This window comes from Gopherus flavomarginatus, chromosome 2, assembly GCF_025201925.1.
Source record: "Gopherus flavomarginatus isolate rGopFla2 chromosome 2, rGopFla2.mat.asm, whole genome shotgun sequence".
NCBI lineage: Eukaryota > Metazoa > Chordata > Testudines > Testudinidae > Gopherus > Gopherus flavomarginatus.
Genome location: NC_066618.1, coordinates 162,186,624 through 162,214,378, shown reverse-complemented (window position 1 = coordinate 162,214,378; position 27,755 = coordinate 162,186,624). Strand labels below are relative to the sequence as shown.

General features: G+C 55.9%; 1 protein-coding gene across 3 annotated transcripts; it reads left to right on the top strand.

Moving 5' to 3' along the window:
• The first annotated feature begins 352 nt into the window (after positions 1-352).
• Positions 353-27,234, top strand: LOC127044795 (actin filament-associated protein 1-like 2). Of its 3 annotated transcripts, none has more exons than XM_050939958.1 (18): positions 353-423; positions 8,260-8,471; positions 10,910-11,038; positions 11,875-11,967; positions 12,836-12,912; positions 15,223-15,322; positions 15,806-16,023; positions 17,318-17,497; positions 18,530-18,625; positions 19,125-19,212; positions 19,679-19,890; positions 20,281-20,402; positions 21,012-21,132; positions 21,281-21,386; positions 21,800-21,949; positions 23,716-23,876; positions 24,444-24,554; positions 24,683-27,234. In XM_050939958.1, the coding sequence occupies exons 2-18, from the start codon at positions 8,294-8,296 to the stop codon at positions 24,707-24,709; spliced, it is 2,169 nt and encodes a 722-aa protein (XP_050795915.1). In that variant the 5' UTR covers positions 353-423; positions 8,260-8,293; the 3' UTR covers positions 24,710-27,234. The 3 variants fall into 3 exon arrangements, with proteins under 3 accessions (XP_050795915.1, XP_050795914.1, XP_050795916.1); XM_050939957.1 differs by having other exon boundaries at positions 12,833-12,912; positions 19,535-19,890; XM_050939959.1 differs by lacking the exons at positions 353-423; positions 8,260-8,471 and having other exon boundaries at positions 10,948-11,038; positions 11,878-11,967; positions 12,833-12,912; positions 19,535-19,890.
• The last annotated feature ends 521 nt before the right edge of the window (positions 27,235-27,755 follow it).

The window sequence follows — 27,755 nt, the reverse complement described above, 5'->3', positions numbered from 1 at the left end:
GGCGTGAGCTGTGTCCACACTGCAAAATAGCAGGGCTGGCACACGAGTCACAGTGGGACTCTGGCTCAGAGACCCACCTGCCAAGCGGCTCCTAGGACCCGGGTCTTGAGAGCTTATGTGTTGTGGGGAGCTTGGACCCAAACCTGAGCCCGAGCCTGCAGCCGGACGCTACGCCCTGCAGGTGGCGGTGCTGCCCCGGGAAGTCTGCGGCTGGCGCCGGCCCTTCCTCCTGGAATCCCGGGCCCAGCCCCCTCCCCTCCCGGCATGGGCTGCGCTGGGGCCGGGGCTCCGCCGCTCCTGTGCGCCCGGCTTCCCCGGCTCCGGCGCCCGCGGAGGAGAGGGCGCCCGGCGCTATGTGAGCGGCCAGCGCAGGAGCCTGCCCCAGCGCCCCCCCTGCAGCCGGCGCCATGGAGAAGCAGAAAGGTACCGCTCCCCTTGCCAGCCCCCGGGGCTGGCGGTAACCGCGGTGGGGGGCTGCCAGGGGGTGAGATTTGAACTCAGCACCTCTGCCTGTGCTCTCTGGCACCCAGAGGTGCTGGAACGAGGGGCGCTGGGGTGGGGACTGCCACACTCCCTGGCTTGAAGCGGTTCCCGTCGTACCCAGGGTTTGGCTCAGTGGCTGTCAGGACCCCTCGCTTGACAAATTGCTCCAGCCCCACGACTGGCCCGTGCCCGCCGCCGCCGGTGTGGTTAGACAGCAGCTCGCTTGTGCCTCTTCCAGGTGGTTGAGTGCGCGTTGCGTGTTGCCTGGGAGCGAGGCGTTGACATACGTGTAGCGGTGCCAACATGCCATTGGTGCTGCCTCTCTCTTGCAATGTGGGCTCATTCGCAAGCACTCCTGGGCAGTTCTCTGCTCTGGGGTATTTGGTTGGGAGGCTGGGAATCTCCAGGGGAGAGGGCTGTGACCCATGCCTGGAGGAGCCCTTCTCTCTGCGGCTTGGGAACAGGCTGCCCAGAAAGGGAATTCCAGAACTGCCATGTCTTCTCTGCAGTCGTCCTCCCTTATCCTTTCGTGGTATGAGTCATCTTGCAGATGGCCAACACAGCTCAGAAAGCTGGAGTCCAGGCCCTGAGCCGCTGAGATGGCTCAGGAAGCAGAGATCAAATTAGGAGAACCTGAGATTGGAGAGAAGCGACTTCCCTGGGAATGGGGTCATTCTGGTGTGGGATACAGAGGGCCTCACAGTCTCACATCCATGTGCTGAGCTCCCCACAGCAGCGCTGGGCGTCAGAGTGGGATGTTGGGGCTGAGATGAGATCCCTGTAGAACTGGTCGTTTCCCCATCCCTGGCTTCTGCTGCATAGGGAGTGATAGTACAGGAGGAGACTTTATCTGGGGGGAAGTGGGAGTCACATCCCGATCCCGGCTGATCTCCCTTTAAAGAACAGACAGAGGCCCCTGCTGGAGGTGGTTCTGTCTGCTTCATCACCCAGCTCTGAGCCTTGCATCTGAATTCCTGGCAGCTTTTCCAGTCCCTAAAGGTGACCTGGGGAAAAGGTATTTAGATCAAGCACTAGCTGCTGAATGGCCTTAAAACACTGGCATCTCAGACACATCCCAGTCTTCCTTCACCTTTTCTCCACCCCTCTGCTGTTGCTGGGAGTGCACTGCAGATGGGGGATTGCTGCATTCCGACATCTCTGGGCTGTACAAAGGTTGCCATGACCCTGCTGGCTCTGTCCCAGAGGCTCTGATATACCCCTGTGCCCATGGTGGGATCTGGCTAAACGAGCTCTGCACAGGGAGCTGGCCAATCTGTTGGTGACAACAGACCTGGGACTTTGAGATCTGTAGCGTGCAGAGTGTTTGTGTGTTTCCTTGCAGCAGTGCACACTTTTAGCAAGTGTTTAGCATCCTGATTTTATACGTGCCCTTGGGGCTCACCTGAAAGCCATCTCCTGTCCCATCCCGGCTTAACCAAGTTTTGTCTTCCTCTGAAACTCAGGCTATTATTATTTGGCAGTGCGGTCGAGCAGATGGGGCATCAGACTGGGAGCCAGGACTCCTGGATTCTATCTCTGACTCTGCCAGTCATCTGCTGGATGACCTTGGGCAAGTCGCTTCCTCTGCCTGTTTCCCCTCCCACCCATTGTCCGTCTTAGATTGTGAGCTCTGTAAAGCAGGGGCTGTCTCTTATTATGTGCTTAGCAGGGTGGGGCCTTGATTTCACTTGCGGTCTCTGGGTGGTACTGTCATGTAAATAATAATAAAGATCTCAGTCAAGGATCAGGCCCTAGTGTGCCAGGTGCTGCACAAACGTGCTATATAAAACCAGCATCTGCTCCAGGGAATTCCCAATCTGAGATGGTGACACACAGATGAACAGACCTGTGTAGGGGGAGGGGGGGAGTAGGGACTACGACAAGATGACAGTGAAGCCTTTGCATAAATGAGTGGGCTTTGTTCCTTCTCCTGCTAGCATTGCTGGAAGGCTGTATCCTTCCGCCAACACCTGACTGAGTCCGGTGACTCTGGCTTTTGCACTACTTTAAAGAGAAGGCACTTGGGGCTGGTCCGTGGCACTCTGGGGCTGGGTGATGGAAGCCTCAGGCAGGACACTGGGGTCTATGGCATGACCCTTTCCCTGGGGAGCTCAGCACCCACCTCCCCTGAATGTGGGCGCACGCCTTTAGGGCACATCACCTGGAGCGTCTGAATGGACAGTGGCCCAGCCATCACTGACAGCAGCGGGGGAATGAGGTGTTAGGAATGGGCTGGTGGAGGAGCTGGATTTTCCATGTGCCTTTCCCTGCTCTGTCTAGACTTCCCCAGCTCCACAGCAGTTCCTGTTCTTTGAGTTGCTGTAAAAGTTGCTCCTGCGGTTCCCAGTAAGGGGCCTACTAGATGTGGGATTGGGGCATGGGGACCCGGACAGGGCACGTTGCTGCAGGCAGCAGCTATTGTGGGAGGAGACGGGAATGGGGGCAGATGCGTTTACCTTCAACTGCTCTTTCTTGCCATGGAAACCAAGGCAGCTGTTTTCAATCTCTATAGCATTTACTTGGCCCGGGATGTTTGTGGATGGTGCGTTGTCAGGGACGAGTCGGAGACCCCTTGGATTGCAGCAGCCAGGCTTTCAGCGCCAGGGAATGACGCTCACACCAGTGCAGGCACGCTGACACACAGGCGTGAGCACATATCTGCAGGCACACACGCTCGTAGGCGTGTAGACACAACCATATGCACACCCTGTCATTTAGACAGCCACCTGGGCTCACACAAGCACACAAACCTGTGACAAAGCGGGTGAGCTCACATGGGTGCACACACACCTTTGTGCACGCATACAGGTGCGACGAAGCAAAGGATGCACATGCTCTCGTGCAGACATACACAAGTCCATCTTACTAAACCCACGTGAAAAGCAGTGCACGCGAGCACAGAGCTCTCCGGTTGCTGACAGGGAGGAGGAGCGCTGCTTCCCACAGGCCCGTGGGTGCTAAATGCTCTGGCTCATCCCTTGCACGTTGGGTGGCTTCCTCCCCCAACCCCCGTGTCATGTGTTCCTGCAGCGCATTGCTCTCCGGGTGCCAGGTGGCAGGTGAGCCCCTGAATGAGCTTGTGACAGACCATCATTGACGTGGGGAGCGGGGGAAGAGAGTTAATGGCAGGGCAGGTCCTGTCAGAGCTGGGCTTCTTGCTTGTAGCTGTGGGTGCCAGCGGGCTGGGTGCGGGGTGCTGGGGTTGTGAGGGATAAGGCACGAGCAGGCACAAGGTGAGACTTGAGGGGAAATGTGGCCCCCAGGCTGCGGGGGGGGGGAAGAGGAGCAGTGCTGGGAGTGGAAGGGATGTCATCACAGAGGAATTCAGACTCTGCTGGAGTCGGGGGAGGAAGGAGGGAAGTGAGGTGGTGGGGAGACCAGAGGGGAGCAGCAGGGAGTTCTCAGTGCACAGGGCCCCCTGCCTGGCCTGGCAGAGCTGGGATGGATTCCCTTCCCAGGGGCTCCCTGGATTTGCCCTGGAGGAGCATGCTGGCTCTGCTTGTGCTGTGCACAGGGATGTCTCCCTTGCCCAAGTTCTCCCTCCTTTATTTCCAGAAACCCGCCCCCTTCCCAGTGCCCCCCGTCCTGCTGCCCCTAAACAAGGTGCAGGGAATTAGTCATCCTCCCCCCGCCCCTCCCACCTTGCCCTATTTCTTGGGAAGTCCAGATGTTTGGATCCCCTCCTGCTTTGCAAAATCCATCCCCCTCCCAGATGTTTTCTCTCCTGCAGGCCATGACAGTTTGCCCATGCTCCCTGCCTGCCCTTGCGCCCCTGTCCCGAATCCCTCCCTCTCGTCTGAGTATCTTGCTCTTTGTCCAAGGGCTCTGCACGGCTCTGCAGCACCCCCCGTGGCAGGTGCATGCACTGACCACTGATGGTGCAGGGGCCCAAGCCTGGGGAGGATCTAGGGGTCAGGCAGGCTGGGAGGGAGGTGCAGGAGCAGCAGCAGCAGCTGGGAACAGGATGGATGAGGCCAAGCTCCTGTTGAATCCCAGACTGACCCAGGCTGCAGGATTGCTGAGCAATGTCAGAGCGTTTTGCTCCCTTGAGCTGCAGATGGGGTCCAGGTAGGACACTGGGGCTCTGGGAATGCAAGGAGGTGGCACCAAAGGAGAGGATGATATACGAAGAGAAGTGAGCCCAAGCTGCATAGAGAGTGGGCCGGAGAAGAGGGATCATGCATCACTCAGCCACCCCCTATGGGAGCCCAGCAGCCCCTGTGCTGGCTGACTGCCCACCTCTCTCTCTTCCTCTGTTCCATTTCCCACATCCACCCACCGACCCTTCTTTGCCATGTCGCCAGCCGCTTCGCTCTCCTCTTCTCTTCACCCAGTCTCTGAGCCGCTCGTTGGTTGTTCTCCACCCACCCCTGCCAGTGGGTTTCTGCGAAGGACGAGCAAGGAGCTGGAATCCCCACCTCTGCCAGCACAGGATTCCTTGCAGGGCTGAGAACCAGGCTTACCTCAGCCAGGTGCTTGCTCCCCCTCAAACCTCTCTGATGCCTCTCCAGGGACCTGGGCCGTCTACCGCTCTGCTGCATCCCCAGCCGTTTACAAGGGACTTCAACATGTGCTCTCTCTCCTGGATGCAGCCAGGCCTTCCTGAGGAGTCGCATGGCATGACTCTGGTCTGTGTGTGGGGAAGATTTCACCTTCTTCTGAATCATCAGCTATTGGCCTCTGCAACAGGCAGGTCATGGGACTAGATGGGCCCACTGGTCTGATCTGCAGAGACTGGGGCTTGGTGGGCCTATTGGTCTGACCCAGCGCAGCAGAGAGCTGTGGAGACCAGGCTGGACTCACTGGTCTGATTAGGAGTAGCAGGGGGATGACGATGCTGAGCTAGATTGGCCGGGCAGGGAGGTGAGACTATCATCCTAGATAGAGGGGCCAGTTCAGCAGCGAGGAAGGATTCCAGCCCAAATGGATTTGTGGTCCAATCTGTGGATTAGGGAGCAGGGTGGTGGGAAAGAGGAATGTGGGAGGGACAGACACAGTTCTGTGTTCTTGACTGGCATGGCCGAATCTGAAACTGGAATCCCATGATGAAATATGACCTCGGCTTTTCTTGCCCCAGGGGAATATGGGACAGCAAGTCTGCAGCCTTCAGAACTACAGGGTGCGAGGTGTGGGTATAAAGCACAGTAAACCCTTCTGTTCTATGAGCCAGGACTGGGGAGGTGGGAGGGGAGCGGGGGCTGTCTCGCTTCTGCGCACTTGGCAGCTTCGTATCAGTCTTTCCAACATCCTTGCAACACACGGAGTTTGGGCACCTTTCCCAGCCCTCTCCTCTGCTTGACCATCCTGTGAAGAAGCCAGGATGTTTCTTCGCTCCACGTACTTACCACACGACTTGTCATGGGTCTGATGGTGCACACTGTGTTCACTGATCATGGCCCCCTTCTCAGACCACCAGGTCTGGTGTGCCCACTGGCTGGATTATGCATTAGATCCTAACCAATATAGCTCCAGCTGCTAGCCAATGTGTGAGTGCATCAGGACAGGGCTGGGCACATTCATGTTTGTTTAGCTGCCCCCATGGAAATGTTTGGGGGCAGTGGCTGCTCCCCACCCAACACTGCAACCCGATCTGCTGCTGGAGAATGTTAAAGCCGAGGGAAATTGGAAAAAGGCAAAGGAAAGAGCAGGAGATGTTGCCTAAGAGCGAGATTTCTGGGTACATCCACACTGCAGCCGGAGTCGTCATTTTCCAGCTTGTGTACCCGGGCACATAATAGCGTTGATTGGGCCAGTGCACTACAAGAAGCAGTGCAGCTGCAGTGGCACAAGCTAGCCACCTGAGTCCAGTCCCATGCAAGATTGTAGTTAGGTATTAGGGTGTCTAGCCGATCCCACTGTCCGTGCTGCCATGGCTGCACGGCTGTTTGTAGTGCACTAGCTCACAGCTAATGCCGTGTATGTCTGCCCATGCTGGGAATCACACCATCAGCTGCAGTGCAGCCTTTCCCTGCAAGGCTGTAGAATAGCCCCCAAAGGAAGTGGTGGGAGCCCCATTGAGACTGGCTGAAGAACGGCCCATGCGGAACAACCCTTCCCTGTTTCCTGCTGGGATGAACTGCGAGTCTCGGTAGATTCCGTCCATTGTGAAATGAGGTGCTGGGTGTGAGTCGGCGCTGTCCTACCAGGGCAGGTGGTAGCAGGAGAGGCTGGACAGACTGAGGGCAAAGAGACATGAGCAATTCCCTAGCCGAGTAGGTGAGGAAGATGGAGGAGAGAGCCAAGTGTCCATGGATGGAAATGTGCTGGCATGCTAGAATGGAGGTGAAAGGGGAATGTCATTGGAAAACAACACGGGTCTGTCAATATGACTTGAGAAGTCGCCGACCTGACCCTCCCCAGCTGGAGGGTAAGGATGGTGCTTCATTTATAGCCCTGTCCCAGGCAGTGGGGCAGACCGCTTACATCAGATAGTCTTACAGCTGATGAGAAACTTCCTCCTCCATCTCCCACTGTGCCAGGCCAGGGCAAAGGAGGAATGCGATGGATTCTCTCCCCTCACTAGCCCTTGTGTCTGGCTCCCACGGTGTGACCTTCTAGGGAGCAGGCACATAGAGCCATTAGGAGCCTGTTCGTGTGTTCAAACGTGTAGAGGAGCAAGGGGCAAACTGCAGGGCTGAGCATCTGCCCCAGGGCGGGTGGTTGCAGGCCTTCCCTCGCAAGTGGGCTGGGATCGCAACCACTGCCAGTTGCACTGAGATCAGGAGAGGGGGACGTGGGCCCGTTGGGCTGGGCAACGCGGTGCTGCTGGGGGAAGGCTGGGCTGCATGCTTTGAAGAGAGGGTGTGGCAGAGGTGCTGAGGGGTAGGAGTGAGATGTGTTTGAGGTGTGTGTGTGTGTGTGCTGGGAGGAGGGCTAGGTTATGTGTTTTGGGAGATGCACTGAGAGAACAGGTGTATGCATTTGGGAACTTGTGTGGGCAGAAAGGGGTACATTGGGCTGTGTGCCCGAGAAGGGCTTGATGTGTCTGGGGGCACTGTGCTGTGTGTCCGGGGGTGTAGGGTACTGGGGGGGGGGCGGTGTGCCCTGGGGGATGTTGTGCTGGGGGTGCTGTGCTGTGTGCCTGGGACATATGTTTCCTCATTAATCAGATAAATGACTATCTGCGTAAGGATCTGGGGAAGAGAGATGGAGCTGCCCCTGCATACTCACATACCAGGAGCTTTGTGGGGCCTCTCTGCCCTCCACACAGGGGCCTGGCAGGGTCTCGTTGCTCCCCGGGGGATGGGGCCCCTCCCATGGTTCTGAGAATGCCAGCCGGGGTATGTGTGTGTGGAGAATCTGGGGAAGCTGTTGACCGTGATCTGTCCAGAGACTTATCAGGGAAGTGCCATGGGGAGCCATCTTAAACCCTGCCCCCGCTCCCCCTGGGCCTGGAGACAGCGAGCTGAGGTTAGAACAGCTCTGCCTGCACTGCCCTCCCAACAGGTCCTATGACGCGGCAGTTCCCTATGGTGGTGAGGTCCCCTGAGAGCAGTGGGCACCATCACCGCCATGGGGAGCAGGGCCCTTGGGCTGCCTTGTGGCTCGTCACCTCCGTGAGGGGGTTCCAAGGAATGGAGTGAAAATAGGCCTGGTCTCAGCCCTGTCCCACCCCCCTGAGGGGCAGGGAGGTTCCCTGGGAGGTGAAGGATGCCCTCTTTGGGTAGGGTCAGGGAGGGGGGTTGAGGCGGCTTGGGGTATGGCCTTTAGGGCAGGCTTGCCGTGGCTGGGCAGAATGGGCTTAGTGGAGCATTCCCAACATTGCAACTGTTCCAGGCAGCAAATTGCAGCTTTGCGTTCGGGGGAACCAATGAGGGAACATCGGTGCTGGGGGGACGAGGAAAAGGCCACCTGGGCCTCAGGCCAAGAATCAGTGGGTTTCATCAGCGGGCCTGCAACATTTTATCACAGCTGGGAGCAGGAAGTGGAGCCTGGAGCCGTCCGGAGTGGTGCCGAGAAGGGAGACGCAAAACATTTCCAGATGCATGGTGAGGAGGGGAGAAGAGCAGTCTGGCAGGGCGGGTGAGGAGCAGCCTGGCAGTGGGGAAGCAGAAGTGGGGGGAGTCTGTGTTGCCCCCTCTCTATGAGGATGGGGGAGCTGCTGGGGTCTGGAAGGGAGCATGAGGAAAGCTGGCAGCACCACTCAGGTCTCCACCCTGGAAGGAAATTTGGCTGGGCGAGAAGTGGAGCAAGGCCAGGCTCTGGGGTTCCACTGCCGATTTCAGGCCTCTGCAGTAGAGTTCAGGCGGTGGGCAAGCAGTGACCTGGGTGTTTCCTGCATGTCTCCCCATGCTGTGTCCTCTGCTCTGTGTCATTCCTGGGAAAACTGATGGGGATGGTGGGGGTGAGGTTGTAAACTGACTGGGGAAGGGGGAAGAAGCCCCTCCTCCACCATATGTTCCTTGAGTGCAAGAAATTGCTGCTGGGACATAGAGCAGACACAGCTCCTGTTTGAGGTTGCAATCTGGAGGGCCCCTTCCACCATTTATGGCTCAGATGACGCTTTGCATCTCTTAAATGGCTGTGGTGAGAATGCCGAACCCGTGCTGGGGACCAGGCTTGCCCAACTCGCTGTGCTAGTGACCTGAGCTGGGATTCGAACATGGCTTTGCCAAGGTGTAGGAATCCACGGAGCCATCACCAGGCCAGGGGCAGATTCCAAAGGTTTGGGTCAAACCCACAGCTCCTTTCTGGGTCTGCTATCCCAGTGCCAGGCTGTCTGGAACAAGGGATTGCTTTTGGACACAAGGCAAAGCCAGACAGGGATTAGCAAACCCAACATAAGAGGTGGTTTGCGTCTAGGTTCTGTTTGATCGGAATCTCCAAAGTTCTAGATTTTCAGGAGTGCTGAGTGCCCACAAATTCGGCTGGCGTCAGTTGTAGCTGCAGGTGCTCAGTCCCTCTGCAAACCAGGCTGCTTCTTTTGGTGTCAATCTGTGAGCCCCCAAGTGTAAATGTCTTGGGCTAAGCCTGTAAAGGGGGGAAGGAGGGCCTCTGGAGAGGAAAGATGGTCTGGAGGTCATGAGCCTGGGAGGCAGGACTCCTGGGTTCATTCTGTGCTCAGTTGGAGTGACTAGGGCAGAGAGCATAGGCTCCATTCCCAGCTCTGTCACTTACTTGCTGCCCAGCACTGAGCAAGTCACTGCCATGCTCTGTGCCTTGGTTTCCCTCTCATAGCATGGGGGGCAATGATCCATTAAGAATCCCTCTTGTGGTGCCAGGTGCCTTGGAAATGCCAAATATCATTATCCCCAGAGGCTGACAGAGAGGAAGCCAAGGATGGGAAGTGAATCCAGGCCTGTAACCCAGGATGCTGCTGTGGCGCAGGACAGGCAGGCTCTCCCTGGGCTTTGCCTTTGTTCTGGGCTGATTGGGGGCTTTTATTCCTCTTGCCAAGCCATGCGAGGGGGTGGTAGGCAAATGCTCTGCATTGCACTGGGAACACACCAGCCTTCATCAGCTGTGCTGTTTGGTGCAATATTAACGCCCCCTCCTTCCCCCCCCCACTTCAGTGCGTGGGATGTCAATGAAGGCACAGTGGCTTTTGAGCGCTTGTTGGTGGCAGGGCACAATTGCCCCACTGTCTGACAGAGGGGGTCACGGGTGACGGAGGGGTGAAGAAGCCTTGTTCAGGCAGCAGCCCTAGGAGACAATGCAGAGACATTCCCCAGCATCACTAGCCCAGCGAGGGAGAACAGGGAAGTGGACTGAAAGGAGAGATGTCACCGGAGAACTTTCAAACTGCCTCTGCATCTTTGATGTGCCCTGGCCAGCCTTCCCCAAGGGGGGGTGCCCCGGTTCCATCCCTAGTGCTGCCACCCCCCTCCGCGATGCACTGGGGAGCCTGAGTTAAACTCACCCTTCTGCCAGTCAAACCCCATATTCATCTCTCAAAGAACCTGGAAGTCCAGTCCCCCAAACAAGCCTGCTCTTTTAGTGTGGACATAAAGGGCCATCAGTCTCCCACTGCTGCTTATACTCTCCTTGTCGCCCCCTTCGGTCACCCTCCCCCCTTCCCTAGCAGCTCTGGGTACCTCTTGTGTCCTCCTCTGAATGGCAGGATTGTGCTGCGAGCTGGGGTCAGGTGCAGGAGATGGGAGCAATGAGTCCCCAGATGGCCTGTGGGTGCAAGGAGCCGGTTCTGGGCCAGGCCGGATATAGAGAGCAGGGCAGGGCAAAGGGATATTTTCTCTGCTCCTTGTTGAGGTTGCCCCAGTCTCAGAAACTCCAGCCCTGGGCCTTGCTCGTTGTGCATTGACCTGTCCTGGACCCCCAGAGCTCCATGCACTCTGCTGGTTGGCTCTAAGGCATTCCCAGGGGCTCGGCTCAATCAGCACCCTGCTGTCTTGGGATCCCCCAGTGGCGGGCGATGTGACCGAATGGGGTTCCCCTAGTAACTGCCCTGTTCCTTCTGTGTTGCCTGCAGATCTAGACAAGCTCCTTTTGGACCTGGAGTCCTTCCTGCTGATCCTGGACCGGGAGAATCTCAGCTACATTGCTCAGGCCAAGAAGAAATCCATTGCTGAGCTACTTTCCAGGTTCCAGAGCCCTCCATGTATGTATCCTGCTGCTTGGGCATAGGTATCCAGAGACAGGTGATGATGTGCTAATGACCCATGGGGGCGGCTGTATTCGAATAACTCCAAAAGAAGGAACCTTTCTCTAGCAGATCAGATTTGTTCCTGCAGCCCTGTCCATTTCCACAGGCTAAGGTGACCAGATGTCCCCATTTTATAGGGACAGTCCCAATATTTGGGGATTTTTTAAATATGAACTCCTATTACCCCTCACACCCTGTCCTGATTTTTCAACTTGCTATCTGGTCACCCTACCACAGGCTCTCCATGATCCCTGGAAACTGGGCCAAACAGTCAAATGGCTTCTTTGGTGCTCACCATAGTCCAGCTCTCTGGATCTTTGGTTATCCAGTTTGTCACTGTCTGTAACTTTGCTTACCAATGAGATTGTCCCCCTGGGCCTGCCCAGAGCTTGTTCCATTTAGCCCTTTTTCCTACCTGTGCCTGAACCCGATCTTCTTTCAGCATCCCTGTTATTCCTACGGGTTTGCCCACTAGTTTCATATCAGCTGATGATGGGGTGTCTGCAAACTGTTCACTCCAGCTCCCGGACTGGAGCTGCTTTCGGCAAAGGAGAATGATGCATAGTGAACATGAACAAGCCATTGCTGGACTCAGTCTCCAGGCCAATCCCCGTCCAAGTCCCTAGAATTTGAGGTTCATTCGGGATTGTCTGGAATCTCCCAGCACCTGCCCGCCAAGTCACCCAACCCCATCCTAAGCAGCAGCCTGATCTCAGAGCTTTTATCCCCTACTTGTTTGTGGTGTTAGTCCTGTCACCTCCTGTGATCCTGATCCGCCTCTTTCCCCACAGCAGAGGACGCAGAGTACATGATCATGCGCTGCATCTCGCCCTCCTCTGGGAGCAGCACCTTCCAAACGCCACCTGACCTGAGCCCACGCCAAGGTGAGCAGTGGAGTTGGTACCATGTGGGGGATGCGAGAGGAGTTGCATGGGGCGGGAGTTCCTAATTATATATGTCGGGCCAGCTCCTGCTCTCAATGACACAGCTGTGGAGCCAGAGGGACTGCAGTGCAGGCATGAGCACCGTATGCGTGAGATCAGAATCAGGCCAGGTGGGTTGAGGCCAATAACAGGTTCAGATTTTCTGCCAAATATGCAAAAGTGGCCAGTGATTTCAGTTGCCCTTGTTTGAGACGCATGCAGGTACCCAAAGCTTGGCACCCAGAGGTACTGGGCATGTTTGAAACATCAGTCTATGGGATGGTGGCCAGGACTCTCCGCTTTGGCTTAGAAGATGCTAACACTGTAGCCCGGTGCCCCAGCCTGCGGGGACACTCACTCCTTCTGAGGGGAGTCTCAGTGCTACCCATTGCTATAGAGAGCCTGGAGCTCTGTGCCCCACGGCGGCAACTGCACTGAGTGTGGGCCCAAGCTGCCATTGTGGGTACTCAGCTACTGGCCAGGCCCACTCTGCTGCCAGGCTGAAGGATTTGGGTGCCCAGCTCAGGGGTCCACGTTTGCAAACTGGGCTCTATTAGTGACGCAGGCTGAATGATCCCAAATGCTTTGAGGCCGGATCCAGCTTGCATCGGCTCCCATGGGCCTGGATCCGGCTTCTCTAGCTCGACACCGGGACTCACGCTCTCTCTCGAGGATCTTCAGCCCACTCTTGGGCCTGGAAGGTTTGGAGCAGGGCTGAGCAGAGCAGCTGCAGCACGCTCTGCATCCTGCGGCATCTGAATGGGGCCTCCCGGCTGCATCTGGTGCCAGTGGCTAGTTTAAATTATTTTAATCGTTACTTTCTCAGCAGCAATCTTGTCTCCAGACCCTATGGGAAGGGGAGAGTGTGACTCGCCTGCTACCAATGGCCAGTGCTCCCCAGGCAGGGTAAGTCTCTGGATCACTCCAGGTCAGGAAGGAAGACAGAGATCTCAGTTACCTCTGATGCCCAGAGTGGAGTCAGCGGGTGGGTGCTTTTCAGAGTCCCAACACCTGCTAAGTGCATGGGGCAGCAAGAGAGCCTGTCACACTGTGGCTGTCCTGCTGTGCCCACTCCTAGAAGGCCAGCCCCAGGCACAGGAGCATCCCAGCCCTTGGCTGTTGCTGTGACAGGGCGTGGGAGAGGGAGACCCAGCACATAATCCAAGCAACACTTCACGTCCCTGGGCTATGGCCCTGCTGCCCGCTCAGCGCAGAAAGAGTGGAGCAGGGAGCGTGGGGAGGAATGTTCCCATGCAGCCTGCCAGCTCTGCATGTCCAGCAGAGCCTGGGATGTGTGTGTGTGTCATTCCTCTGAGCCTCCCCGGGGCTGAGCAGGGTCCCCAGCCCTGGTGGGGAATCCAGACAGGCAGAAACAGGCTGCAGGGAGGCACATGTGACCCCCCCATTTGCCCCATGGCTGCATCAGTGTTGGCTGCAAGCAGGGGTGTGGGTTGCGATTGCACCCTCTTGATACACATGAGGGTGGCCGGATTCTGCTCCTGCTGCTCTTGGACTCCAGGCTGTGCTCAGAATCCAGCCCAGGGTCTCTAGGGGCTGAACGTGGGGCAGTGGCTGGGGATTGGGGTGACTGGCCGAGTGGGGGAAACGGGCTGAGGGAGGGGAATTAGAGGCAGCAACGGGGCCATGGGTCAGGGACTGGGGTTGGAAAGGGCTCAGGGGACTGTGTCCGAGGGTAGGGGCAGGGATCTGTCTTTTTTTCTCTCTTGCCCCTTTGCTCCCAGCTACCCCTTGCCATCCCTTCGGCAGCTCAGGATATAGGGGTCATAGTGAGGCCTCCCTATCCCACAGCCCCAGCCTGAGGCCTAGGGAAGGGCCCTCCTTGGCTCCCAGCCTGTGGCAGCGGGAGCTGGGTTTCCCGGCTGCTAGGCTGTCAGGCCCCTCTGCAAACAAGAGCAGATGGTTTGGCCATGAGATCATTGGGGAACCGGAAGGGAACAGGAGCGTCTGCAGCATAAACTGGGAATTTCCAGAGAGGGATGTGCAGAGGGCTCCACTCCCTCCGTCACTCCCACCCGATCAGGTGTCCAGTGCCTGACAAACAGCCATACATGGGACTGGCCGTGGCAGGACCTCATGGGCACATTTTCCTGCATATGGAGATGTGTTGCAGTGCCTGCAGTATTGGATCTGTTGTACTGCAGAGAGCAAGAGACACGTGGTATGAAGTAGCAGAAGTGGGTGTGCTGCATTGCAGGGGAGGGACACATTACATGAAGTGGAGCACCATCTGTTGCATGCGCAAGAGAATGCGTTGCATTACATCCAACAGCAGGTGTTGCATTGCATGCAACAGAGCCAAAGTGTAATTCTTATGGAGAATGGTACATTGCACGGCATGTAGCAGGAGCGTGTTCCATCACATGCTGCATGGGATGCACTGCATTGCATGAAGAGAGGTACATTTCATTGGATGCAGCAGGGGAAGCTGTCCGCTGCTTGCAGCTGAGGATGCATTGCATGCAGCAGAGATATTGTGCATTCCCATACCGTGGGACGTTTTCTTGCTTGCATGGCGAGGGGATTGGTTGACAAGATGGCATTTCCCCGTGCTCTGAGCAGATGTGCAGCTCCAGCGGAGTTCTACTGCTCTTCCAGATGTGGATGGAAGCAGGCAAATGTGGGCTCCAGATGAGGTAACAGGAGCCGTGGCAGGGGGGAGAGGACCACCCCCCGGGATGCAATTGGCAGGAACAAGAGCGGTGTCCTGTGCCAGAATGCGAGATGCCGCTGACAGATTTCAGAAGCAGTTAATTTGGTAGCTAAACAGCATGAAGGCAGCAGAGGCCGATTAACCGTAGAGGCCACTTTAGGGGCAGTTAAGTTGTGAAGGAAGCAGAAATCCAAGCCACGGGCATCAAAGACTCTTTCATCTCAGTCTTGTCCAGATGCAGGGCTCTGAGTCGGCAGACGTGCTGCCAAGGAGCAGGGTGATTGCATGCTGGCGGGGATCCATGCTTGCTCCAAGCCCACGTCAGCCTGGAACAGGGAGAGAGGGAGCTCCTGAGGTGGAGATTGAGCAACTGCCCGGGGAAGGGGGTATCTTGAGCCTGCCCTGCAGTGTGCAAAGGGAGGGCACAGCTCCTGAGACCTCTCCTGGGCCCCCAGGGGACTGGCAGACAGAGTCCTATTGACACCCCATGCCCTGATACTGCCTCCCCTGGCTCTGTTGCGCTGAGTTCTCCCTGCTCTTTCTAGACAAACCTGTTGGGTGTCCTGCCCCATCTCCCTAGCCTGCCAGCTGAGGACTCATACGAGGAGGCAGAGCCCATCAGCCCCGAGGGACATATGAGCCCAGGTAACCAGCCCCATTACACCCCTTCCTCTCTGAAACGAGATGGGAGCAGCTGGCAGGACATATCAGCTGCAGTGTGTGTACACAAGTTGCCCCTCATGTGTCCGTGCCATGCCTGTCACCCAGGACCCATCAGCTGCAATGTATGCACCTGGCCCCCCTCCCCGCCTCCAACATCTGTGCCATGCCTTCTGCACATCTGCACAGGGCACCCCTGCGTCTTGCTGCTTCCCTTTTACAGCACCCTCCTTGCTTGTGGCACGCCTCCTGCATGCTGTGCCGCCTCTTCCATCTAGGCCGCATGGGCATTGACTGTAAGCTCTCCAAGCCCCGCTCGGCTCCCTGCATGGCTCCCAGCTCCTGCGGCGTGGCGTGCTTCCCATTGCAAGCCCAGAGGCCCCTGGCACTGTTGGGGCGGCCCCTTGCCAACAAGCAGCTCCACTCTCGCCAGGCGCTTGCTCAGCGCCACCCTTATGCTCTGGGCAGCGGGCGGCGGGGACACGGACAGCAGCCACTACGAGTCATATGGTGAGGATGAGGACTGCGTGAAGGACCGTGCGCACTACATCCAGTGGCCATCTGCCGCCGGCACCGCTGAGGCTCCTGCTCGCCCCGAGGCTCAGCTCTGCGGCTTCCTCTGGAGGAAACGCTGGCTTGGGCAGTGGGCCAAGCAGCTCTTCATTGTCCGGGAACACGCCCTGCTGGTGAGCATTGGGTGAGGCCAAGAGGGGTGGGGGCACTCGCAGGTGGAGATGGCTTCCCTGGGCTTGGCCTTGCCCCTGATGTGAAGGCCACGTGGGCTGGGGTGTGTGTGCAGGACAGTGCCGGGGGGAGGGAGGGGAGAGGGGGCTTGGCAACAGGCACCCAAGGGGCGAAGAGTGCAGGGAAGAGCTGCAGGGTAAAAGGGTAGGTGAACTGAAGTGCATTCGGTGCCCTGAACCTGCCAGCCATCTAAACCCACAGACCTGCAGACCCTGCACCCTGAACCCCTAACCCCCATGCCCCCCAACCCTGACCCCCTAAATGCACAGACCTGCAGACCCTGCACCCTGAACCCGTAACCCCCAACCCTGACCCCCTAAATCCACAGACCTGCAGACCCTGAACCCCTAACCCCCATCCCCCATCCCGACCCCCTAAACCCACAGATCTGCAGACCCTGCACCCCTGACCCCCATCCCCTAAACCTGACTCCCCTAAACCCCAATCCTGAACCCCCATCCTCCCTGAGCACCTAAACCCACAGACCTGCAGACGCTGTACCCTGAACCGCTAACCCTCATCCCCCAACCCTGACCCCCTGAACCCACAGACCTGCAGACCCTGCACCCCAAACCGCTAGCCCCCATCCCCCCCAACCCTGACCACCTAAACCCACAGACTTGCAGACCCTGCACCCCAAACCGCTAAATCCATCCCCCCAACCCTGACCACCTAAACCCACAGACCTGCAGACCCTGTACCCCAAACCCCTAACCCCCATCCCCCAACCCTGACCCCCTAAACCCACAGACTTGCAGACCCTGCACCCCTAACCCCCAATCCTGACCCCTAAACCTGCAGACCCTGTACCCTGAACCCCTAACCCTCATCCCCGACCCCCTAAACCCACAGATCTGCAGACCCTGCATCCCTAACCCCCATCCCCCTAAACCTGACTCCCCTAAACCCCAATCCTGAACTCCCATCCCCCCAACCCTGAGCACCTAAACCCACAGACCTGCAAACCCTGCACCCTGACCCCATAAACCCCGATCCTGAACCCCTAACCCGCATCCTGCCAAGCCTGACCCCTAAACCCACAACCCTCCAGACCCCGACCCCCCAGTCCCTAACCATGAAGACCCCCATTCCTATATCCTGAATTCCAGCCCCCACCCCCACAGGGAGGGTCAGGGTTGTGAGTTCCAGTTCCAAGCCCTGCTATCCCCAGTCTCGGACCCTTGCGCTCCCCCCGACCCCTGGCTGAGCCATGCCCTTTGCCCTATGCTGCCATAGTGCTACAAGTGTGCCAAGGACCTGCAGCCAGTGCTGGAGCTGGACTTGCGCGGCTGCCGCGTTGCCTACAAGGCCAAGCGCAGCAAGAAGATGCAGCACGTGCTGAAGATCACGGGGGCGGCGGCAGAGACGCTGGTAATGGGCTTCCAGAGCCGCCAGCAGGCCGAGGACTGGAGGAAGGTTTGGAGGTGTTACACCCTGGCAGAGCTGTGCATGGATGGGGGCCATGGGAGTGGGGAGGGTCAAGAGTGGCCTCTGCCACCGCCTGGGAGCCCCCGAGGGGGACTATGGGCGGGGAAACAGCTCCTGTTGGGGTGAGACTACATGTCAGATGAGTCTGCACTGCCCACTCCCCTCTGTGGGTGGGGACAGGCATCGTCCAGTCAGAGCCATGTGCTGCCCACTCCCCTCTGCAGGCTGGGCCGGGCACTGTCCTATCAGAGCCCTGCGCTGCCCACTCCCCTCTGTGGGTGGGGACGGGCATTGTCCAGTCAGAGCCATGTGCTGCCCACTCCCCTCTGCAGGCTGGGCCGGGCACTGTCCTATCAGAGCCCTGCGCTGCCCACTCCCCTCTGTGGGTGGGGACAGGCATCGTCCAGTCAGAGCCATGTGCTGCCCACTCCCCTCTGCAGGCTGGGCCGGGCACTGTCCTATCAGAGCCCTGCGCTGCCCACTCCCCTCTGTGGGTGGGGACGGGCATCGTCCAGTCAGAGCCCTGCGCTGTCCACTGCCCTCTGTGGGCTGGGACTCGCACCATCCTGTCAGAGCCATGTGCTGCCCACTCCCCTCTGCAAGTGAGGACGGACATCGTCCAGTCAGAGCCCTGCACTGCCCTGCCCTCTGCGGGCTGGGACCGGCACCATCCTGTCACCTGGGGCTTGGCAGATAAGTTATGGCCTGGCTCCCCCTGCAGGCCAAGCTGGATGCTGACAGTTGTTCCCAGGAATCTCACAGAGCCGTAGGGAGGGAGTGTGCTGTGGGGCAAGCCAGTGCCCTTTCTTGCCAAGCTGCAGTACGTCCCCACACAGGGCTCCACAAGGAGTTTGCATTAGAAAGGCGTTTGCAGGAGCCATGGGGGCTCTGACCCTCCCAGCAGTGCATTCCTTGCCTTGGAAATGACTCTGCTTTGAGGGGGCTGGGTTCTGCTGTGCCTGGGGGGCTGGGATCCCCAGCTGCCCCTTCAATGGCTGTAATGCTGTCCCTTTCTTGCAGGTGATTGAGGAGGTGAGCAGCTCTCCTCTCAGCAGGCCTTCTGCCCACAGCTCCCCAGTATTGCCCAGCTCAGAGCAGGGCAGGAACTCACACCAGGTGAGTAAGTTCCTTAGCCATCTCTAGCCCCTGCTACCAGGGATCCTGGAGTGCTCTCATACCCCTCTCCCCACCCAAGTTAGTCGTTGTTCCTGTGTTCCAGCAGGGAAACTGAGGCACAGAGGAGTGACTTAACCAAGGTGTCACGGTGAGTCACTGCTTGCTGCTGCCCACAGGAATGTTGTGAACCCTGAGGAGGGACTCTGCCCTGGGACATGCTCATAGATCTGGGGATGTGCCCGAGGGCACAGCCTGACCCATGAAATCTGAGGGAGGGAGATGCCCTTGTGAGACCAGACAGCACTGGGTTGTTCCCTATGGCATGTTGTGCCATTTGAATGGTGCCATGTGATGGGGCTTCCTCCTCCCTGGGGAGCTGCCTCCCCATCTCCTGGGTCTGCCCATGGGGAAATCTCTGATGTTCAGCCTGAAATTCCCTCTGCTTATCCACTCTCCTCACCTCAGTGATCATTGTCTGTGGCACCTGTGTCTCTCTTAGGTGAGAGATTCCCAGCTTGGCTCTGACTCAGATGAGGAGAACTCCCAGATCAGCCCAGCTGCAGCCGGCTGCATCTCAAGGAAGGGAGGTGCGGTATGGACCAGCCTGATCACTCTGTGCAGCATCAGTTACCACAGTCATCCTGTCTGTGGGACCCAGGGCTAGAACAGTCCAGGGTGCTGGGTGCATTGGTGGAGATGGGGAAGAGACCCAGGGCTGGAACAGCCAGGGTACTGGGTGCATTGGTGGAGATGGGGAGGTGACCCAAGGCTGGAACAGCCAGGGTGCTGGGTGCATTCGCAGAAGGGCTGGTGGTGGGGAGGTGACCCAGGAGTGGAACAGCCGGGGTGCTGGGTGCATTGGCAGAGCTGTGGGGGTAACTGCATGCAGAGTCTGTGCTCTCACCCCAGGCTTTCCTGAGCTCCTTTCCCACAGCCCACGCAGGCATCAGCTGCAGTTTGTGCTGAGTGGGTCAGTGCTGAGCCCTCTCCCCGATGGCGAAGGAGGCAGTGGAGGCACATCGCCTAACGAGAGGCTTTGGGGGCGCTCTGCAGGTTCTCTGAACGTGCTGCTGAATGGCCAGTGGCAGAAGCTGTGGTGCAGGGTGGAGCAGGGCGCCCTATGGATGTTCAGAGACCCCAGCTGCACTGAGAGCCCTGAGTACGCTGTGCCGCTGGCGGGCAGCAATGTGACCCCAGGGGCCAACACGGACCGACAGCATCACATCCACATCAGCCAGCAAGGCAGAGAAGTCGCTGTCCTGCAGGTGCGTGGTGCAGCTATGCTAACCCGTATGGTGCTGGCATGGCCCGCAGCCAAACTGTAGCAGAGAGACCATTAGCCTGGTGGTAGGGGGGCAGCTCTCACTGGCAGCATCCCACAGAGGGTAGGAACTGGATCTACCCCTCCCTTCCTGGAGCTCCAGATGGTGCTGTGGTCATGCAGATGTGGGAGCCGCACTCCGCGCCGATTGTGCTGTGCATGGGGAGACGCAGCAAGGAACCGGCCTGGTTCCCCGGCCCTCTGCTCTGCCCGGTCACACTTGGTCCTTTTCCTGCCCTTGTGGCTGTGGAGCCGATGCCATTCCCCAGAGGAGGGCATCTCCATGGCCCCTCCCTAATGGTCCTGGTCCAACCTGTCCCCTTCCCTGGCGCAGACCCACTCGGACAAAGAGAGGGACATCTGGCTGAAGATCCTGCAGGTGGAGAAGGAAGCGGAACCAGCCTCTGTATATGAAACCTCAGTCCCTGGAGATGGACCCAGCTCTATCCCTGTGGGGTAAGGAGCCCGCAGCACCCCCGAGACACAGTGTCTCTTCAGAGCAGCTCCCCCTATTTCCTATCTTCACGTGGTCCCAGCTTCTTCCCTGCTTCAGCCTTCTTTCCGTTATCCTTCCTCCTCGGCTAAGGCAGGGGACCTGGCTGCCCATGGGTGCCTTAAGAACATAAGAACGGCCATACTGGGTCAGCCCAAAGGTTCATCCAGCCCAGTATCTTGTCTGCTGACAGTAGCGAATGCCAGGTGCTCCAGAGGGAGCGAACCTAACAGGTAACGATCAAGTGATCTCTCTTTCTCCTCTTTCTCCTTTCCTGGGACAGGGCCCCAGGGCACAGAATCCTGCCTGCTTCTGCATCTGGCACTGCCGTGGGAACCCAGTTACAGAACTAATGCATGACCGAAGCATGTGCTAGCCATGTTGGGGTCAACCCATGTTGTGTCCAGACCCCTGGTGTTACCGCTCAGACGCACAGGGCATCCAGGCAGCACTCATTAAGCCCTGCTGTGTCCAGTTCGAAGCACTTATGGGCCTCAGGTGCTAAGCAAGGAAAATCCCCACCCCTGATGGGTGCCCAGCATCACAGGGCTTCCTCTCTGCTCTGCCTGCAGGGGCCTGCTGTTGCGGAGATTCCCAACCCCCAACACCTACATGGACGACCCCTTTGGGCAGCTCACACCGGTGACACACCCCAGCCCTGTCTACTCCAATGTGGATATACTGCACCAGCTGGTAACCTCCATGTAGTCCGGCATCTGTAGGCGTTTCTAGCGAGTGGGCCAACCCCTTGGCCAGCATAGCTTGGTGAAACTCCATGGGGATTTGGGTAGGCGCGTCTGGCCAGCTTGTCCACAGGCTCCTCACTGGCTTCTCTTTGCAGCAGCAGAGCTTGGACAGAGCCACCCAAGACCAGACGCAGAGACTCCCTTGTGCCCTTCCCGACAGTGCCTTCAGCAACCCCCAGAGCAGGGCTCCGGAGGAGACAGGTGTGTGAGGCTCCCTCTCCCAGCGCAGCAGGGATGTGACTGCACCAGGGAGCAGACTGTGTCCGACAGCAGCTGAGCATGGCCTCATCTCGGTAAAAGGCAGCGTCCCAGCACTGGTCGGCTCCCATGTCTGCCACAGCATGTGCTGAGAGGGTATCGCTGCTTCCCTGGGATGGGCTGACTCTAGTGGGTCTCCGGGTGGCACATGCGTAAAGGAGTGCCCCTCTTTTTCTCATTGCCTGCTACAGAACAGCTCCTCCCCTTTGGCCCTGGGCATGTCCAGGATTCCCCTGGGCCCCAGGCACAGAGCAGCTCTGTCTCTAGGTTGGTTCAGCATGCCCGGAGGGGGAATCCCTTTCTGAGTGCTCACAGTCATACAGCCTTTGACCCCTTTCTTTCCCATGCTCTTCCAGCTGCTCCTCCAGCCAGCCCGGGCAAGTCTCTGAACAGGCAGTGGGTAGAGGTGGCCCCAGAGCTGAAAAGCCGGGATTTTTTCCAGTCTCAGCGGACGCTGATGCAGCCTGCGAGAAAGGGTGCCCCGGACAGCTTGGATTTCTTAATTGGTATGATTGCTGCACAGCCTCAGGCAGGTTGTTGACCCCCTGCCCCTGTGCCAGGGATCAGCAAGACTTAGTGCAGGAGAGGGCTGGGAGGGTTGAGCCATGGGTGTTGTCAAGTTTCCCTCCCCACTCTGAACTCTGGGGTACAGATGTGGCGACCCGTCTGAATGACTCCCTAAGCATATTTCTACCAGCGTAGGTTAAACTTCCCCAAGGCACAAATCCTTTCTTTGTCCTTGGACTGTATTGCTGCCACCACCAAGTGATTTATAAACTCATAGACTTCAAGGTCAGAAGGGACCATTTTGATCATCTAGTCTGACCTCCCGCACAATGCAGGCCACAGAATCTCACCCACCCACTCCTGTAACAAACCCCTCACCTATGTCTGAGTTATTGAAGTCCTCAAATTGTGGTTTGAAGACCTCACGCTACAGAGAATCCTCCAGCAAATGACCTGTGCCCCATGCTGCAGAGGAAGGCGAAAAACCTCCACAGCCTCTGCCAATCTGCCCTGGAGGAAAATCCTTCCCTACCCCAAATATGGCGATCAGTTAAACCCTGAGCATGTGGCAAGATTCACCAGCCAGCACCCAGGAAAGAATTCTCTGTAGTAACTCAGATCCCATCCCATCTAAGACCACTGGGCATACTTACCTGCTGATAATCAAAGATCAGTTGCCAAATTAATTGCCAAGATTAGGCTATCCCATCATACCATCCCCTCCATAAACTTATCAAGCTTAGTCTGAAAGCCAGATATGTCTTTTGCCCCCACTACTCCCCTTGGAAGGCTGTTCCAGAACTTCACTCCTCTAATGGTTAGAAACCTCCATCTAATTTCAAGTCTAAACTTCCTAGTGTCCCGTTTCTATCCATTTGTTCTTGTGTCCACATTTGTTATGAGTTTAAATAATTCCTCTCCCTCCCTAATATTTATCCCTCTGATATATTTATAAAGAGCAATTATATCCCCCCTCAGCCTTCTTTTGGTTAGGCTAAACAAGCCAAGCTCTTTAGACAAACATCCAGGGAAAAGAGCCACTTGGAGTCTCTGTTTCCTCAAAATATTCCCCCAAGCCCCTTCATCCCCTTTCCTGGGGAGGCCTGAGAATAATATACTAACCAATTGCCTTTAATAAAAGTACAGACCAGACCCTTTATCTTTAGGATACTAAAATCAATCAATCAATAAAGAAAAAGGTAAAAGAAGCACCTCTGTAAAATCAGGATGGAAGGTAATTTTACAGGGTAATAAAAAGATTTAAAACACAGAGGATTCCCCACTAGGCTCAACTTCAAAGTTCCAAAACCAGGAATAAACCTCCCTCTTAGCATAGGGAAAATTCACAAGCTAAAACAAAAGATAATCTAATTCATTTCCTTCCTATTACTTACAATTTTTGTAATCTTAAATGCTTATTTCAGGTAGCGTTTTAGGAGATGGTTTTTTTCCTGCCTGGTCCCTCTCTCTGTCCCGAGAGAGCACAACAAAGAGAGCACCAACAAAACCTTCCACCTCCCCTTCAGATTTGAAAGTTTCTTATTTTCTTATTGGTCCTTTTGGTCAGGTGCCAACCAGGTTATTTGAGCTTCTTAACCCTTTACATGTAAAGGAGGGATTTTATGCTACCCTTATCTGTATGGTTATGACAGGTGTCCAGTGACTCTCGGGGCATAGCTGTAAACCAGAGTGAGTCAGGGTGGCAGGACTGGGCCTTCAGCTTGCCACATGGGTTCACATGGCCCCACAATCTGCCTTCTTGCAGGTAAGAGAGCCTTCCCCAAGCTGGAGGAGAAGGTAGGGCAGCTGGAAAGGGCGTGCCGGATGAAAACCAGGCTGAAGGCTGGCTCGGAGATGAACCTGCTAGCCATTGGCAAGTCTCTGAAGGGCCACATAGCCACTGCCACCAGCTCAGCAGGCTCCGAGGTAAGGGAGGATGAAGCAGGAAGGGTGAGAGCCAGACACTGGGCAGCCATGAGACAGAACAGTTGGGGGCTAGAAACCAGCAGGGATTGTCCTAGGGCTTCCTGCCTTTCTCTTCTCCCATCCCTTCCCCAACATCTTCTCTTCTCCCTCTTTCCCTCTCCTTATTCTGCTGCTTCTCTCCTGTTCCTTGAGAAAGTCAGATCTAGCTTAGTCCTTCTTTCTTCGCTTTAGACAAGGTGGGGAGGTGATTCCATATAGAGGGGAGCCCCTAGACAGAGGGACAGGTCTGACCAGAGGCTGGAATGGCCCTTGAGCAGTGGTTCTCAACCTATTTACCATTGTGGGGGCTGCATCCAATACCTATATGGCCCTGAGGATGTCACATGGGCTGCAGCTCTGTCCTGATTGGGCCACATGTGGCCCACAGGCCACAGGTTGAGAACCATTCTCCTAGAGCTTCTGTTCACAGGCCGTGCAGGGTAGGCAGCTAACCCCCCAGACAGGTTGGAAAGAAGGGCAAAAGGGGGCTCCCACCCCCACCCCTGTTCTCTCTACTCTTGTACACAGGGTTCCTTCCTAACACCTCTGCTGAAACGCACCACCTCCACCAAGAGCGCCCTGAGGCGAGCGCCCTCTGTGGTCATCATTGAAAAGGGAAAGGTTCTGCAGAAGAGAAAGGTACTGAGGGGCATCTCCTCTGCTAGGGAGAGTCATGCTGGGTGTGGGGGGAAAGGCCTGGCTCGCCTAGTACCCCCTTCCCCCTAGGACATGGGAATAATTGTCCTTTCTCCATCTGTCTCTTTCAGGAATGGGAGATGAAGTCTGCCATGTAATCGGCCCCTTTCACCCGCTGAGTGTTCCCAAAGGCAGGAGACATTGCACTGTACATATACATATCAGACCGTGCGTCTATATATATACCATTAACGCTGCATGTGGATCATGCACAATAAACTCTGAATCTCTTTTTTTTTTTTTACCATAGTTATCAATGTTACAATAACTCTTTTTTTGGTTTTAAACTGACTGGATTTTTATAGGTTGTCTGCAGTGGCACTGAAATGGAGACAAGGGGACCAGGCTGGGTGGGGGAGGGCTCACCCCAGCATTACCGGGTCTGGACTCTTCACAGCAGCATATCCATCTGGTACCATTTTCCAGGGAGCGATTCCACAGTGGCTTGTGAGCTCATTAGCCACCAGCACTCTCCTCCTTGCGGTTGATGTGACAGAGGTGGAGCTGAGATGGCTTCTTTGTCTGCATTTACGGAACCTTCCTGCAGCTTCAAGTTGCATAGGCTGGTGCTTTAGAAGACAGTTCTTTTGAATGCCTCCTGACACTCGGGGATGAAAGATGAGAACAAACGTGAACAACAGCTTCCCATGCTGTTAGACCCTAAAGAAAGTGGAGATACAAAGAGGATGCTCTGGGCTACCTAGCCATGTGTTCTTGAGTCCTTTGAAGTCTTTCATGGATCTCCTCCACTCCTCTTTCTAGCAGACACCTTTCTCCATAGAGATAGCAGCCCTCCTTTTGGTTTCCAGATAGACACAGATATTTTACCATGCAGGGATGGAATGATGCAGCTCTTTGATAACATTACATGCATTGTGCAGCTGGGCATATCTGAAATCAGAAGAAGAGTGCTTTTAACTGGGTACGCTGGCCATACAACCAGGAGTCTAAAGGGAAGAAGGAGGCTGCCAGGAGGTGTGCATGCTACCCTGCTGCGCTGCCTCTGGCCAGCTTTTCTTGGCAGCCCACATGCTGGGACTGAAAGGGAAGGAATATGAGCAGGGACCAAGAGGTGTGGCAGCTGCTTTTAAAGTGGTCACAGGCTCTGCTAAGATGAGACAATAACTTCTGGAGCCATTTAGAGACGGGCAATTCACTTCTTTTTGAAACATCAGTCCAATGAGCTAACACCCTGTGGAACGACTGTAGGTGCCCACCGCGGTTTAGTGGATCGAGCACAGGGCAGGGAGTCAAGATGGCTGGCTTTTGTCCTCGGCTCTGCCACTCCACAACCTTGGGCAAGTCTCTTCCCCTCTGTGTCCCTCAGCTTCTCCCTCTGTCAAACAGGCCTAATGACACTGACCCACCTTCATAAAACATCTGAGATCTGCTGCCATCAGCACCAGAGAAAGGGCAAAGTCTGGTTAGTAACTCTCTCCCAAACCTGAAAGCTCAGATGCCCAGTGAATATTTAAGGGTGAGGCATGGACACAACTTTCATTACAGCAAGTGGCATGAGAGTAACTGCTTTGAGAATAGTGTAAACACAGGAGGGTTGATTGTATTTATCTTTATAGGGACTCAGTCAGCTTCAAGGTAAAATGTTGCGAATAAACTAGTGCCTTGTGTCACAAATAACACAGTAGATGATGAAAAGAATTTTTCAAAATATAGAGAACATACTGTTATTTATGTTCTTCGGCCAAGACTTGGACAACGGAAATCAGTTTCGCTTCACTTTCTGGTTCTGATCTGCAATCAGAGCTGCTTTCCCCTGGGTCTGCCCAGAGCCATTTTGAAGTCAACAGGGCTGCAGCTGGCCCAGTGTGACAGCCACCCCAACAAACCTGGGATTGATATAGACGCCTCCAGAGCTAGAAGCCTGAGTCACTGCACCTCAGCTGTAAGAGATTCCCATCCTCAGTGGAGCACAGAGAGGAACTCACACCACACAGTGCCCAATGGGTCTCATAAGGGCTTGCTCATGCAGAATCAGTAACTTACAGGATCCGGGTATAAGAACCTAACCGTAATCTAGACCAAAACAGCCTTTGTTGATTTCCATTGCATGGTGCTGCAGTGTTTGGGTTGCAAACACTGCAGGGGAACTGTTATTTGTTTAAAAGCAACTGTTTGCATTGGATTTTGTTTTGTAATTGTAGACTTATTTTTTCTAATGTTCTTGAGTTTTTTAAAAACATGCTTTTACCACATTGAAATGGGGCGGGGGGGGGGAGAGGAAATGTTATATTGACAGTGTGCCTTTAAAGGTTCTATGTGTAACTCATTAATTCAGAAAGATGTGAGGGTTAGATGGGGGGAGTCTGTTTTTTTGCTGGGGTTTGGGGTTGTTTTTAAACAAATTATCATGTCAAATAAATGTTTCAAACCCCACCTTTTATCTTGTAAAATGCATGATGCTTGGAGGGGTTTCCTTTAGTCTGGTTTGTGCAGTGATTTTGTGATAGGGAAATATTGATTAGGAACATGGCTGAGGTTCAATAGACATTTTGGTTCTGACCAAGGGTGAGATTAAAATATAGGTGAGGTGAAAAAAGCTGGTGCATGAAACGGCTGGATTCCCAATTCTCCTAACCCACCCCATCATCTCTTCAAGTTTAAAAATAAGCACTGAGAGAGTGCTTTATTTTAAAGGATGTTTTAGGGAAACACCACTTCCGGTAGCATAGCAGTGGATTTTGTCTCTCAAAGGCACAGTTCTGCCACCCTCTGGCATACAATGCAATTGGCACAAGCAGACGTTGAATGTTTAAAATGGTACTTATCAGTTTTAATGCATTTTCAATACATCTTAAAATAAGGGGTGGGGGTCTTCCTATGCCCTCCTGACTCCCTCCCCCAGCTCCTACATATCCTCCTGCCCTGTGATTCCCTCCCCCAGCTCCCCAATACCCCTGACCCCCAGCCCTGATCCCCCATGCCCTCCTGACCCCAGCTCCCTACCCCCAGATCCCCCATACACTCCTGACCCCTTTCCCAACCTCCTCCATATGCCCCTGACCCCAGATCCCCCATAGCCCCTTGATCCTACCCCCAGCTCCCCTATATCCCCTTGACCCCCACTCCCAGATCCCCCATGCCCTCCTGACCCCAGCACCCTGATCCCCACCCCCAGATCCCATA